This window comes from Chinchilla lanigera, unplaced genomic scaffold (genome assembly GCF_000276665.1).
Source record: "Chinchilla lanigera isolate Chin_1 unplaced genomic scaffold, ChiLan1.0 scaffold00010, whole genome shotgun sequence".
Taxonomy (NCBI): domain Eukaryota; kingdom Metazoa; phylum Chordata; class Mammalia; order Rodentia; family Chinchillidae; genus Chinchilla; species Chinchilla lanigera.
In genome coordinates, this window is record NW_004955411.1 from 33,083,377 (window position 1) to 33,099,817 (window position 16,441).

The following is a 16,441-nucleotide window of genomic DNA, read 5'->3' on the forward strand; positions in this document are numbered from 1 at the left end:
GCAGAAACTGTCTTACTGTTGATTCTGCAGCATCCAGAAAAGGACGTGACACTCAGAATTTGTTGCATGAAAACATGGCACAATGTCTGTGTCACTCGACACTCAGCATTTGTTCTCGTTTCTAGTCCTATTTCCTCACTAGATGATGAGGACTTTAAAGACAAAGCTGACTGCAAAACAGTCCTGTATTCTGAGCATCTGCAAGAACGCTCTCACAACAGTGAATCTGTGAATGCCAAAGCTAAGAACAATACCACAAACACGGAATAAATGAGCAAGCAGATCACCTGTCAATGTCCTAAGATATTACGTAGCCATTAAAATGGGCACAGGGCAATTACATAAATAGAAATTTAATCTGAAGTTTTAAAATTTGAAATAGACATAAAGATTGAGGTAATGTGAGAAAAACACAAGAAATACCGTAGAACACATGGTGATTTAAGGCTTAAAACAAAAAAGTTAAGGGCTTTAAAAACCCAGTACTAGTAGCTATTTCTTTTAATAATATATTTCAAGTAGTTCTTATTCTTCATTACACTGGATGTCTCTTCCATTCTTTGAAAAGTTAAATTCCCAAATGTTGAGCTACTGAAAAAAGTCCTCATAGTTAATCCCATTGTGACAAAAATAAAAGTAGGGCTATATTAGTTTCCTCAAAAAGATTACATATGTATTTATCAATTTCTATTGTAGTAAATTTGACAGGAAAACTATAGTTCTACAAAGTGCAAAGTCTATTTTAAGTTAATGTTATTAAGTAGTGTTCTGACAGTGAGAACCACCCTATCTAAAGGGAACCAATGCTCAACAGGGAAACCTCCCACTTACCTTGTGATTTTATATCCATGGTTACATATGGAAAACTCCCAAGGACAGCCATAACCTCTTCATATTTTTCATCTTCAAGGAAGTGTAATAGACTGTGACGATCTGGTTCTTTCAAACTCACTAAATCTTGTATAGTTTTAATTTTGAACTGAATAAGGAAAGAAAAAAGTAATCTTATAAAACTTTTCATAAAAAGAACATTAGCAGGCTGACTAAAAGTTCAGCAACTTTTAGAAAAACGTGAAGACTATACGCATTTCAAGTAGAAAATAAAAATACATAGCATTTCATACCCCTTTTCCTCCAAGGTCATTTAAAGATTTTTTTTTTTTAATTACAAAGTCAATATGGGCTTATTTCCTTTCAATTAGAAAAACAAAGAGGCAGGCAGGTGGCACATTCCTATAATCTTAGCACTCTGGCAAGCTGACTCAGGAAGATCCCAAGTTAAAGCTCAGACTGGGCAACTTAGGGTACCTCGCTTCAAAATAAGAAATATAGGAGCTGGAGATTTAGCTCAGTGGTAGAACGCTTGTCAAGCAAGCTGGAAGCCCTGGGTTCGGTCCTCAACACCAAAAAACAAAAAGCTAAAATAAATGGCTGGGGTTGTAACTTAGTGCAAAGGCTGTAGGTTCAATGCCCAGTCCCAGGAGGACAAAAAAAAAAAAAAGAAAAGGAAAAAGATAATACTTACACAGACTCTTAAGCAAGAACCACTGTCTCCAATTTACTTTCTACTTTAATAATAAAAACTTTTAATAAACCTCCCAAACAGCTGTACCATCAAGTTTTTACAATGCAATACTATCATTTTTTTGTATTTTCTAAATATAACTGTTACTGAAATAATATCCACCTTCTCTAAATGTATACTTGGTCCTAGCTATCAGTTTTTACTTTCACAGAGATTATATCATGAAACAGGTGAAATTCCTGGTTTTGAATTCAGAGGTTACGACTTAACATATGACCAAATTGATAAAGACAACAGAATTACCTTTAGCTGACATTTTTCTTGAATGTTCAAATTTTTTGTTTACAACAAACCAATAAATAATTACCCAATGCTTAAGTCAAGAGTGAAATGACTGAAAAATACACAATGCATTTTTACTTAGTGAATTCATTTTTGGTAACAGAAGCAGCAGAGTTAAGTGCTAAAATGCACTGATCCCCAAAATACAATAATAACCTTACAGCAGCAAAATATTATAAAACCACCACCCAATTAAGAAAATGTTAACAGAACCACTTGAAAGTGAGTTTTAGAATGTTTAAGATAGTCTAAATCAAAGAAATTTATAAAAACAATTTCTATTCACACTACTAAGTGACACAAACTGCTAAAAACTTTCACAAAAGAATTACCTTCTTATGATTAGAAACTCTTCTCAGATTGTCCTCTTCAATGTGAGGGAGCTGCAGAAGGGGAGATTTAAACTGCTGAAGGCCTTGAACAGCCATCTGGGAAAGCTTCATGCAGTTTTCTAAGGAAGCCAAAGTTGGAGCACGAAACTCCCTTTCTTAGAAATAGGAAAAAAGAAACAACAGGGCTGGACTTTTTACATGCTCAGGAGCAACCAAGTCATCATAAAACAAAATTAATTTATTTGCAGTAGTATCTTTATTAGCTCAAACTTTAAGATTATGGTGTTAATTGTCCTTTAAAAGTTACTAGAGAATCCATATTAAAATATGCAAAATTTGCTATAAGCACATTGCCAGCAACAATTTAAAAATTCTCTGCATCAATTTTGTCAGACATCATCAGTGCTTTGAACATACTGATTCTATGCAAAGAACTAACATCACCCATAGGAAGTTACACCACTGCTGCCTTCTCGAAGGTTTTTCTTTCCTCTGCTAACTCAACATCCCAATTCTTTTCTTCTCATACAAAAAAATTACACATCATGTAAATCATCAATACATCAAAGAATTATTTCAAACTCACTGTTACAGAATAAACTCCAAGATATCCAGAAAAAGGGCAATGTTAAATCTTTGCAAAGCTAACAGTAAAACAATGAAATAATGAGAAAAATCATGAACAATAACTGGGAAAGCTAATTAAACTAGTAGACAGAATTATAACAAGTACCACAAATCTTAAAAAGTATCAAGTATAATCTGCATATGCTTGCAAGAAAAAGTAAAACATCATTAATTACATTTCCTCCTCACCTTCACGGCTCCGGGCCATTATTATAAGTTGGCAGATTACGTTAACCATTTCTTGAAGTAGAGCAGGGCATTTTTTCAGCATAAATTGCTGATCTGCAAAACAACCAAAAACCTGAAGCAAATTATCCTAATGCTACAATTAAAACAACCCAAGATTAATAATTAAGTTGTCCTACACAACTTAACCTCAGAATTATACATTACCTCAGAATTTTATAGGTTGAAGGGAAAAATTTCTCCTTTTTTTTTTTTTTTTTTTTTTTTTTGGTCTTTTTGAGACAGGGTCTCACTATGCAGTTCAGACTGGCCTTGAGCTCACTTTGTAGCCCAGGCTGGTCTCAAACTCACAAAGATCCTCCTGCCTCAGCCTCCTGAGTGCTGGAATTACAGGCGTTCACCACCACGCCTGGCCAAAGTTCTTCTTTAGTTCACTACCAAACAAATCAATCAGAAAACCCTTCTTCATGTTAAATGTGTCAAAGGAAAAATTTTAATATAATGGTATCAATTCTGTATCTTTTTCTAAAAAATTTTAATCATACTTTTGCTATTTTTGAGAAATTTTCAAATTTTCTTCTTATTCATTTAAGTTTCTATAATTACCACAAGTTCCAACACTAAGAATGAAAATACATGTCAACTAAGATCAAAGAGAGATGGGAAAAGGAAGAGGAGGCTAGACTCTGCATAAAAGTTAACTATTAAGACATCCACTGGGCTCTAAAGAAGTGTGTTCTCTGTTTCTAAAAGACGGCAGGTAAAAATAAAAATGGTTATGTATCTGTTCAGAACATTAGTAAAACAATTACTAATTAGTATTTCACAGCAACTCCAGTGACAATGCTTAAATAGTGCACCTTCATTTCATCATAAGCATTCCTTCTATCACTAATTCCTGAGCATCAAGTGGCCTTGTTTTCAGAAGCATTTGATTGCTTTCTTAGCTTAAGGGGAAGGAAAGATAATACTCTATTCAAAAAGAATATTTATTTCCTAAGATAACTTTCTTCTAAAACTGTAAGTGAAATAATACAGGTAAGAAAGAGACAACACTCAAATTAATAATATCCTTGGGAACACTCTTGTCCAAACCCACTGCGTTCGTTTTGAACAGAGTAGATGGCTTTAAGCTTTAGACGAAGACCAGACACTACTGGTAACCGTGCAGGAGGGAAGGAGTAAACTGTGGGCAGGGCGGGGTTCAGTGGACATGACCGTTGTGAAGATCATTCTGTCTCTCTAAAAGCGTACAAAGTTCTTTTTAAAAAGTCATTAGGAGGTTTTTATAATCTGCAATTAACTAAAGATTTCTCATATGGAATACTCTTACTTGAAATACTAACTTTTAACTTTTGGCAAGACATTTCAGACCTTCAAACTATTTTTGAAGTATACAGCATACAGATTTTTAATAAAAGGTCCTTGAGCAGTTATTTGAGGGAAAAAAGCCATCAAAAGCACTGCACCATGAGGTTTAATTAAACCTGTTGCTTTGGTCCCATTAAAACCTTGTATATATTAGAATCACAAATACCTTCTTCAAGGGTCTCAGGAATTTTCATTCTAGCAAGATGAGACAGTAAAAGAACTCTGGCCTTCAAGCTATATGGGCAGGTAAGTGGAGGTTCATTCTTCTTTAAATTAATGCTGCCAATTTCTCTGATCAACTAAAGTAAATAAAATAATTATTCAAAATATATACACAAAAAGCATTCACTTTAGTAATTACTCAACAAGGAATTTGGGGGATTGGCCTAACCTGTGGTATTAGAATATTATCTGTTGGTCTGCTTGTGGCATCTTTATTATACTGAGGATCAAATTCAGAAGCTCCAGCCAAAACCATGATGAGACCTACAGAAACAAAAGAAATGTGAAGGTAGATAAATAAATTTATCAATGTCCCTTCCTGAGGTACTGTACCTCCTTATCCTGAGTGAGGCTAGTGGGCTGCAACAGGGGGTGGAGCCACTCAAGCCCTTTGGGTGCTCATCTTGCTACCACATGCTTCCAGGCTCGATATGCAGCTACAGGACTTAACGTTTGCCTTGCTGGGTTTTGGTCTTGCTTTGGTGCTATTCTTTCTACCTCGTTACTTGTCTCTTTTGGAACAGGTATGTTTACACTATGGCATTGTACCTTGGGAGTTTATAATTTGTTTTTGGTTTTTATAGGTGTTCTTCAGCTAAGAGTTTGCCTTAAGTCTAACAGACTTTGACTTACACTTTGAATAATGAACTACTGAGGTCTGCGAGAAGGGATTATTACATTCTCATTTGTATGCAAGATAGACACAAGATAGTTACTGTATCAGGCAAAATTATTATGATGTTTATTTGGGAATTAAGTATAGTTTAAGGAGGTCTACTGAGTGTCAAGTTGACAACAGTGAGATATGACAGTTAAGCTTAACTGTCAACTTCACAACTGCATAGATTAGTAAAGCACACTTCTTGGGAGAGTCATAGAGGATTACTATATATGAGCCCTGGCCTTCTCTGGCACTGTTTCCCTGCTGAGCTTCCCAGTCATCATAAACGAAACATCTATGCCTTCTGCCATGACATTTCTGCCTTGGAGCCAGCTGTCCATGGACTGAATTCCCTGAAACCATGAGCCAAATTAAGCATCTCTTCTTTCAAGCTGTAGATGTTGGATACTGCGCCTAAGCACTGGGAAGCTACATAACAAGTCTTTTTCTCTTTACTAAGAAAATCAGTAAAACTGGTAAATCCCAGGTACAACTATATCCATTTCCACTTTAGAAAAAAAAATTAATTTTCCAGTGAAAGAATTTTAAATTTTGTTTTTTTGTTTCTTTAAGAAGCAAAGAGTGTTTATGATTCAGTACAGCAGTCATTCTAAAAGACAAAACATACTCTGGGATAAACTGTACAAAGTTGACTGGACAGGATCAAAGAAAGAATTTAGAAGTATTTAGGATAGTGCTCCTTTTCCCCCATGAGAAATGTTTAAGTAAAGACCCTGGGAATGAAATATCCTCATGGTTGTCTTCCAACATATCCAAGACTTCTATTCTTACAACATTTAATACAATAGAATATAATGGTTTAGGGGTTGGGAAACGGATTGCCTGGGCTCAAACCTATGTAGCTTTAGAAATGCTAAATTTTTCTACCCTTAAGTTTCCTCATCTATAAAGTGTGCTTAAAAATAGCATTTACTTATGGAGGCAATCGTAAGGATTAAACAAGATAATACATGGACAGTCCTTAGAAATATCTAGAATACAATAAATAATTTTTTTTTTTTTTTTTTCTTTTTGAGACAGGGTCTCGCTATGCAATTCAGGCTGGTCTTAAGCTCACTTTGTAGCCCAGGCTGGCCTCAAAGTTGAAACAATCCTCCTGCCTCAGCCTCCCGAGTGCTGGGATTACATACATGTGCCACCACACCCGGCTTACAATAAATAAATGTTGACTAGTATACAATCTGCACATATGAAAATTTGCTATAAAATTTTGAATAATCCACATAACTGAGTAAATACAATACTGTAAATACAAATCAAGAATGTGATAAAGGATATTAGCATTTTCCTCCAGCATTAGTTATAGAAATTAATCCTCTATAAAACTGTAAAATGGCATTTTTCCAGGACAGTTAGGAAATATATATCAACTCCACATAAAATAATGAAACTAATAACACAGTTACTTAAGTATACTTACGTTTCATGTCCATATTTCTGGTTTTATAAACAAAGTATGTGTAAATTTGAGTTGTGCGTATTAAAATCTGGTCTCCACTATAGCGTATCGAGCGATACCACCAAGAACCCTAAAACACAAATAAGATTAAACAAGAAATAAAACATGAAAATAGTAATTATTTAGTTTGATGTAAAGTATGTTTAGGGGCAAATTTTCCAAATATTCATAAACCAGCAAAAACATCTGAGCTTTATTTATAATACTTTTTGTTGTATATTTCAAATGACTTATTTAACAAATATTTATATTGCCTGAAGTATAAAAACCAAGCTGAATTATTTCATATAAATGATTAAAGAACTGAGGTTTCAGATAGAAACTGTTTAAACATAAAACAGGAATACAAACATCCATTGCTATGAATAATCTGGTTCCTGCACACAGTACTTTTATTTTTTTGGTTTTTATTTTGTTTTGCTGTAGTTTTTGTGGGTTTAGGGTTGAACCCAGAACCTTTACACTAAGCTACGTTTGCAGCACTTATTTTTTTATGTTTTTTTATTGTATTTTATTTTTTTGTTTTTCTTCCAGTACCAGGAATCGAACTTACGACCTTGCACTTGCCAGGCAGGCGCTTTGCCGCTGAGCTAAACCCCCAGCGCTTATTTTTTTATGTTAAGACGGTCTTGTTAAGTTGGCTAGGCTGGGCTTAAATTTACTGTCCTTCTGCCTCAGCCTCCGGAGCACCTGGGATTATAGACATGCATCACTGTGCCAAGCTCACATAGCACATCTAATAAGTTTTAGATAAAAAATCAGAGGAGCCACTTTACAGCTAACATAGTATTTTCAACCACATTAATTCATATGACTGTATCACAGATAACAATTCTATGAAGAGGACAATACAGGTTAATTACTAGCTCCCCACTCTGGGATTCAGATAAATTCCAAGATCAAAAAGAATACAATTCACAAAACTAGTCAGTGATAAAGATCATAAACTTTATGGTATTTCCATACTATGGTACTATACAGCACACTTGTTTTTTTTAAATTATGTTTTTTATGTTTATGTGCGTAAATGCACAGAAAAAATTTAAAAGAAGAAACAACAAATTTAGCAGTGATTACCTTTGAGAGAAACTGAGGTAATAAAAAGAACAATTTCATTTTAAATTTTAAGCATATCTGTACTATCTTAGTTGTATGCAACTTTTGGAATGGAAAGATACTTTTGCATACTCCAGTAATGTCACCTTAAGATCTCTAAAAATAGCTAAATGTAAGATTTTTAAATTTAAGGATTAATAAATTACATTCTAATACAAATTAAAACTTACAGGGCAACTTCAAATATGTCTTCAAAAAAATCTGATAGAAAGAGCTAGGACTTACCACAACAACTGGAAGGATAACCATAAATGCCAATCCATACACAAGTAAAACCTAGAATTAAAGAGGAAAAAAAGTACAGCCTTCATCAGGCAAATTATAACAATATTCATAAACACTTATTTTGAGGATTACAATAAGGAAGCCCTGGGGCTGGGGATTTAGCTCAGCGGCACAGTGCCTGCCTGGCAAGCACCTGCCTGGCAAGCGCAAGGTCATGAGTTTGATTCCTGGTACCGGAAAAAAAACAAAAAAAAAAACAACAAAAAAAATACAATAAGGAAGCCCTATTAAAAGTACTCTATGTATAACCTTCTTTAATTCTTATTATCGAACTCTGAGGAAGGTACTATTTTATGACTTATCTTTGTAGATACACCACTGGTAGTAAAATAGGTTACACAGATGGTCCTAGGTTCACACAGCTACTGGTGGAGCTAGGATGTAACCTCTAAAGCCCATACACTATTATCTATTATAAATTACGTATTAATTTGCCATTTACTGATACAATAGAGGTAATGGCAAAACATTTTTATGTTATGTTTCTCTTCCTGTGAGTACTTCATCGGCACATACCTTGTGAGTAGTTAGTGCCCCGGAAATCCATTATGTAAGAAGCCCTAAGACAAACTGATTCCTCTGTCTAACTATCAAGGCACCACTTCCTAATTTGCTCTTTGGTATTAATTTCTACTGATTGTACTCCTACCGCTTGATCCTAAACCTGGTAGCTATACTGCTCTCTATTATTCTCAGACTAACCCTAAACATGATAAATACACTTATAACAAGCAATAATAAACTCCTGAAGATGGTCAATTTTAATATACCATAAAATAATCATTTTCATAACAAATTACAGATTATGTGGATTGTTTCCATTGCTTCAAAGATAGCTCTAAGAAGATAATGTCAAAGTTCACCCAGGGAATGATGTATTCCTGAACAACAGAGTAAGAAAATGTCTGAAGTCCTACTGCCTCTGAATTGTCATATAAAATATATAACATTTAACATGCATTAAATTAGTTTAGACTCAGTAAAAGTGAGAGAAAGGACAAGATAAATTTTGAATAGTACTTAGGATAAATGTGGCTATCCCCCCCAAAACCGGCAGTCCCCCAAATCAAAAGTAAGACTCAATACAAAAATAATTTTAACAACAAAAATTACCACATCTTTAAAGTTTCAAAATTATCTGTAGAACTCACTGCCCCAAATCAATAGCCTAGTACTGGTAACCAATGTATTTTGCCACTATGTGAAAACAGCTTTCACAAGGTACTCCCTTTGGCAGCACATATACAAAGTTAAAAACAGTATAGCAATACTTTCCTTGTTATAGTTCTCTTCATAGTACACCAAGACACGTACCACTTAACAAAAACTATGGCAAACACATTTCAATGTGTCTTACTTAAATGTACTCACCAAAATTGAATTTTTCTGGTCAACTATCCATGCTGGCAGGGCAATTCCAAAACTTGTGGCTGAAAGAGGAATAATATCATAGTTTGAGTGTCTGCTTCTAATTTATTTATATCTTAAAATTCTGCATCTTTCTCCTTACCCAAAAAACTCTCAAGATTACATTATATAGACCCTCATTACACAAACAAGAAACAAAATTTAACTTCATGAAATTTTTTCTTCCTAAAATACCTAAATTCTTTTGTATGTCCTGAGTTTAGAAAATGTATGAAGTCAGTGTCTTAGTTACGTTTCTTGCATTGCTGCAACAAAATATCTGACACCTAAAGTTAAACAAGGGAAATTTTATTTAGCTCACAGTATGTAGAGGTTTCAGTCCATAACCAACTGGCTCCAGGGTAGAGGGGCAACTGTTCATGGTGGCAGAAGACAGCAAAAGCAACAAGCGGGAGAGAGAAGACAAGCCTCTTTCTATCCCTTATACTGTATGCAGGCTACCCGCCATAGGCCAGGTGAGCACTCACATCCTTATTTCCAGCATTCGACCATCAATCAATCACAAACTCTAGATTCTACCACCTATGAAAAGCGCAGCCCCATAACTGCACGAGGCTTTGGGCGGATATCTAGACACAAACCATCATATTCTGCCCCTGGCCCCCAAAAACTCATGCACCTCCCTTTATACAAAAGGCATATTTAGTCCATCTCTGAGTTCCCAAAGTCCTTACAGTTCAGCATTGCTGAAAAGTCCAAGTCCAAACTCTTAGCTATGAGCCCCTGTACAAATGAAAAGAAAGTTAAACACTTCCAACATTCAGTGGCACAAGATGCACATTTCCATTCCAAAGGGTACAATCAGGGGATATAAAGAAAAGGAACCAAAGCAAGTCCAAAATCCAGCAGGGCAAACATTAAGTTCTGTAGTTCCATTTGCAGCATCTGAGGCAATCTGTGCCAAGATGTAAACTCCAAAAGGTTTGGGTGGCTCTGCCACTAGGGCACTTCCACAAGCTCCCATGGCTTCTCTCTTGGGCCTGCTCTGCTCCCTCCTTGCAGCTTTCCTCAGACGATCCGTGGTCCTGGCTTTTTCAAACTTCTGGGATCTCTATAGCACCTTTGGTTTCACACCCAGAGCTTCACATACTGCCCTCTCAGGGGGCAAACTGGCCTCCTAGGCCTTCTGAAATCTGGATGGAGGCCTTCCTGACCCCTCAACTCTTCCATTTTGTATGCACCTAAAACCAGCACCACGTGGATGATGCCAAGGCCTGAGGCCAGCTCAAGTAGTAGCCAGGCTTCCCTTTCTCTTAACTGTAGAGGTTGAATGCCTGGATTGCTCAGTACTCTGAATCCAATTCTGAGGAACAAATTCTCTAGGCTGCAGTCATTCTGGAACATGGTGCTCTTGGGCTTTCTTCTTAAAGCAAAATCTTTTACTTTTGCAATTGTGATGCCGCAAAGGGTGGAGTCTTGAGCTTCTTGTGATGCCCTCAGGCTATCTTCTCTATTCTCCTGTTCCTTCTCAGCAACCAAGACCTCCTCTGCTCTACCTTTTCAGTCCACAGCTTTACTGGAACTTCCTTTCTGGCGAAACTCACAACATTTTAAATCACTCTGCTGGGCTCTTTGCTCTTTATTTTCAACACAGATCTGGCTAAAAGCTTCCAGCAGTAGTCATACCACCACTTCAACATTCAACTGCTTTTAAATTTCTTCTACAAGATTAGTCAGTCCACTGCCCTTAATTTCAGTCTTGGGCAGCCTCTGGACAAGAGCAAAAATGCAGACAAACTTTCTGCCAAGCCATAACACACATCATCTGGAGTCCAACAACCAATGCAGTCCTTCCCTGTAGAAACCTCCAAGCCTGGTCTTTACCAGCAAGATTTCTATCAGCCTTGCAGTCTTCTGAGCTCTGACCAGAATCTCCCATACAGTACAGTCAAAGGTGTTCCAGCTCTACCTTTTCAAGCGGCATCTCTGAATCATTCCAAACTCTTCCCACAAGCCATTCCCAAAGGCTCCTGAACCACATAGTCAGACAGTCACAGCAACAACCCCATTTCTGGTACCAAATTCTGTCTTGGTTACTTTTCTCTCATTGTTGAGACAAAATACCCAACACTCAAAGTTAAGGAAGGAAAGGCTTATTTAGCTCATAGTCTGTACAGGTTTCAGCCCATAATTGGCTGGCTCCAAGGCAGAGTGGCACATGGCAGAGGGAAAACAGTTCATGGTGGCGGAAAACAACGAAAGCAACAAGTGAGAAGGGACTCTTTCTGCCTCTTACATTGTATGCAGGCTACCTGCCCCAGGCCAAGTATAGCACTCACTCCTTAATCCCAACATTGGGCCATGAATTAATCACAGCCTCTAGATTCAGCCACCTCTGAAAGGCCTACCCACCCCCTTGACTACATGTGACTTTGGGGGGACATCTAGACACAAACCATAACAGTCAGTAAAGAAAAACAGATTTTTTAATATAATTTTTATCTACTGAAATGACTACTAATGATATTGATTACTCTTGTCTCTAAACCTTATCTGTCAAAACAGTCTTTAGAAAGAAAAATAAGGGGCTGGAGATATAGCTCAGCAGCATAGCACCCGCCGGGCAAGCACGAGGCTGTGAGTTTGATTCCCAGTACCTCCCCCAAAAAAAAACAAAGAAAAAGAAAGTATAAATTTAAATAAGCTCAATTTATGTTTAACTCTTTGTGACTGTTATTTTTCTATTCACAAAAGAAAATGAAACTATTCCTTTAACCTAGTTAACATTTTCATGATGTATACCATATGCCCAATATTTTACAATCATCATTTACCTTGAGGCCCATCTGGATTTCCATATTCTTCCCAATTTTTCCGGGACTCTTCATCTGTTAAACTAGCATAAAAAGAACCAAGTTGCAAAATCAAAAAGCCACATCTGAAAAATATGTACCTGTATATACCACCTTCTTCTTAGAAAATACTAATTTAGAGAATGAAGAAAAGTTTGAAAACAGAAGAGGGATGGAAGTAGGAAGCAAGAAATGCTGTGCCAACAGAAAATGCTAACTACTGAGCCTTGACGCGAATTGCTTGTTGACCCAGAAGTTCTCAAGGTTAGCTAGTTCAAGTGAGATGAAATTTAAAGGCCACAACATTTTCTGAGAAGGCAAAGAGGGTTATACATGATTTTTCCCCTTCCATTTTCATATATTTTCCAAAATTTATTCAATGAACATATTTACATTTTAACAATAATTGACACATAGTTTAAAAATATAAACACTGCATAACAGTAGCTCCCTCCACAACACTGGAACCACATTCTCAAAGAAACAAATGAATACCACCTATAAAACTCCACTGCTGTGGAAAGGTCATTAGCATTATGATAATTTTCTTCTAAGTCAACTGCCAGTAAAACTAGAAAAATACTCCTAAACAACAGTTTCCTGGCCAAGGCAAGATGAAAGCAACATAGTGATTTTTAAACGCCTAAATATCATAATGGCTAAAGACAGAGTCAAACGGTTTTATTCCAGATTTCAGTGTAGATATTAAAATGCATTAAGAGAGATAATCAATTCCTTCGAAAACTTTACAAAGTAGTTAAGGAACACATGGCAAACCCCAAGAAACTGACTAGTAATAAGGAACGCACTCTTGTAAAACTGGTAACAGTTTTGTTCATGTTCAAATATAATTTTAATTATAATTTTAATAATTTTGTATTTCTATCTCCCAGAAGTTAAGAGGCAACACAAATCCTATTCAACATAGGTTCAAGTTGAGGGACACAGTGGGGAAATCCTCTTCTTATAAACAGCAAAAAGTGTACTTACTTTTCAATGATTTGAGAATATTTTTAAACATCAAATTGGTCATTCACGAAAATTAGGGCCTTGACATTTTTAGTCCCTATTTAATTGTAATTCCCACTAAAATATAGAAGCCATTGAAAAGTGTTTGGTTCTGAGTTAACAGTAGTAGTACTAAGATATCTTTTCAGCTGAGAGAGGGATATTTCTCAAAATTCTCTGTTTTGGTTTTCCTTGTCAAAATTCTCTGTTTTGGTTTCCTTGTCAAACCCACAGATTTAGCTATTTCTCTCCATGTTCTATCTCTCAGACCTTTCTCCCTCAAATAATTCTCTCTGTTCCTTTCTGCCTTTCTGATTACAGCAACAATGAACTAGTTATCTATACAATACCCTCAGATTCTGCAAAATAAAGCACAGTGGACATCATAGAAACACTTCTGACTTGCAATCTACTTACACATATATACACTTGCTTATAACAACATTAACTCCAATAAAATGACCTTTTTAACAACATTAACTCCTATAAAATAACTGCCACGTGACAGGAACCAAATTCAAGGAATCAGTAAGTTTTTTAAAAGTAAGTTTAAGAAAGCAAATGACGGGGCTGGGGATTTAGCTCAGCGGCAAAAGCGCCTGCCTGGCAAGCGCAAGGTCGTGAGTTCAGTTCCCGGTACCAGAGAAAAAGCAAAAAAAAAAAAAAAAAAAAAGAAAGCAAATGACTTTTTTGCTGCTTTTGAGTGCTTCCTACCATCTTTCCTTACCCCCATTAAAGGTGTGCTCCTAGGTCCTGTCTAATGCTCTCAAGAGCATCAACAATGCTGGGAAGGGAAACAAATGCCAAGTTATTAGGCCATGCTCCAAAGTCATACTCCAGTTTCTAACTGATGGTGAAACATGATTACATTGGTGAATTTACATCACTGACGGTCACAGAACTAGAAAAACCACTGTAAGCCTCACAAAGAAGTTAAGCAAATGTGAAACAATCACCCCTAGATTCAATGTATAATTCAAAGATCTAGAAAAAGCAAAATAATCTGCTCCCATTCCAGCAGTTTGGTTTCACTGCACTGGTAATTTCAGCTAGTGTCACACACCACAGAGAAGCATGATTAAGAAACACAGGGAGGAAAATCTTGAGATTTTTTTTTCTAGGGGTGTAATACAAACAAATAGTAAAATGCCTCAATATATGAGAAGCAAAAAATAGAATTTAAACTATATAGAAGCTATGTGATTTCAGTATAATTAGAATAGCAAACTTAAGACCATATGTGCATAATTTTTAAAAATTCAATGAATATAGTTTCCTAAGCACGACTGCATATCTTAACTTTTGGGAGGAGTGAGGGGAAAGGACATAAATTTTATTAAGAATCTAATAAAACCTATGCCCCCCCCAACAAGCTTTTTTAGTTTTTTGCTTTTTCAGACAGGGTTGCTATGCAGTCCAGGCTGCTCTCGAACTCACTACGTAGCCCAGGCTAGCCTCAAACTTACAGCAATCCTTCTGCCTAAGCTTCCCAAGTGCTGGGATTATAGGCACGCAGCACCATGCCTGGCCCACCTATGCTTCCTTGACAACGGGAAAAATGCATATTAGAAATACACATAAAATCTATATACATTAATATAAATGCTGGTATAGAGAATAATTTCATCAAATTTTATGATTAACCCTGAGTTAGTGATGTAAAATTGGGTTATATATTCATGTATAGGAGCACATGGAAACACATGCTTTTTTAAAACTAAATATATCTTCAAAGTAATACCTACGCTGCCCACTCACCCCACAGCTGCATGAAGACAGATTTTACACACGAAAGCCCCATCTTGACTGTGTTCAGGAGAATGAAACAGACAATGCAAAGACCTAACACCTTAAAAATAAATAACGTAACTGAAAAAATAGGAACAACCCAACTAGTTTATGGTATTATAATGGGCAAATGAAGGAAGGAAAAAAATCTCAATCAAAGCAAATCCTAAAGAAGTCTCTACAGATCAAAGCCTGTGTCACTGCATTGCAGAGGATGCTTGAGTTAAACTGGCGCTAAGACAGGAACTTTAAACAAATTACTCAGAATTTGTATTTACTAAAATATATGCCTTTGCCTAATTTAGGTGGACTTGTACAAAGCATAAGATCTCAAAGTTTGGGGTCCAAACATCATTTTACTTCCCTGGAATGACCATCCACTATTTATGATATTTTACATATAAAATATTCTGTAACTTTACCATAAAAACAAGTCATAAACTAAAAGCCTTATTCTTCTGTACTTTTTAGGAAAGTAACTGTACATAATAAATAGAACAAGCAAAAAAGCATGAACTTGTTACAGAAGACTGGGAGCAGAAGGACAAAAGCATTAAAATTAGTCTACAAATTAGATAATATTGGCTATCTGATTTCATCCAGAAATCTTCAGTTCTTGATGGCAATCTCTTTTTTTTTGTTTGTTTGTTTGTTTGTTTTTCTGGTACCAGGAATCGAACTCACGACCTCAGGCTTGCCAGGCAGGGCTGTGCCGCTGAGCTAAATCCCCAGCCCCTGAAATCTTCAGTTCTTAAATTACCTGAAGAATTAATTAACACACAGCAATATTTGTGCAAAGAGAACAAATGCTTGAAGACATAGTGAAAATAGGGGAAAGGGAGGCATTAACTGAAAAACCGTAATCTGAAGACATCATCTGTGCAGAAAACATACCCACTTCAAAAGTTCCTGGATAACACTGCTCTATTATAAATCACACCGATTTCACATACATAACCAGCAATCCACAGAAAATGCAGGAAATAGGAACAAAGTCTGTATTTTACAGGAAAATGAGTAGGACATTTCCCAAATTTCTGTGTTCACACACCATGTTTGGTTTGCTAGTATATATGAGTCTATTACTTACGTATATTATTTAAATTAACTTGTGAAATTGTACATCACTGACTCCTTTACGTATTACCCTTTAATGCAATGTAATAGCTTTGTGAAGATGTGGCTCTCAGAAGTCCTTAGGACCTCTGCTCTTTTATCTCTCATGACACTGACACTCAAAGAATAACTACTTTTAATTTTACACCCTATCTCCTCACA

General features: G+C 36.1%; 1 protein-coding gene across 1 annotated transcript in view; it reads right to left on the reverse strand.

The window, feature by feature from the left end:
- The window catches only part of Sec63 (SEC63 homolog, protein translocation regulator), a 63,270-nt gene that overhangs the window by 20,321 nt on the left and 26,508 nt on the right, over positions 1-16,441 (reverse strand). Inside the window, exons 5-13 of the mRNA XM_005377841.2 lie at positions 12,350-12,411; positions 9,519-9,577; positions 8,088-8,138; positions 6,708-6,816; positions 4,775-4,869; positions 4,550-4,682; positions 3,016-3,108; positions 2,200-2,354; positions 832-979 (exon numbers count right to left, since the gene is read on the reverse strand). Of these exons, the coding sequence (XP_005377898.1) occupies positions 832-979; positions 2,200-2,354; positions 3,016-3,108; positions 4,550-4,682; positions 4,775-4,869; positions 6,708-6,816; positions 8,088-8,138; positions 9,519-9,577; positions 12,350-12,411 (905 nt within the window). The remainder of the gene's footprint in view (positions 1-831; positions 980-2,199; positions 2,355-3,015; positions 3,109-4,549; positions 4,683-4,774; positions 4,870-6,707; positions 6,817-8,087; positions 8,139-9,518; positions 9,578-12,349; positions 12,412-16,441) is intronic.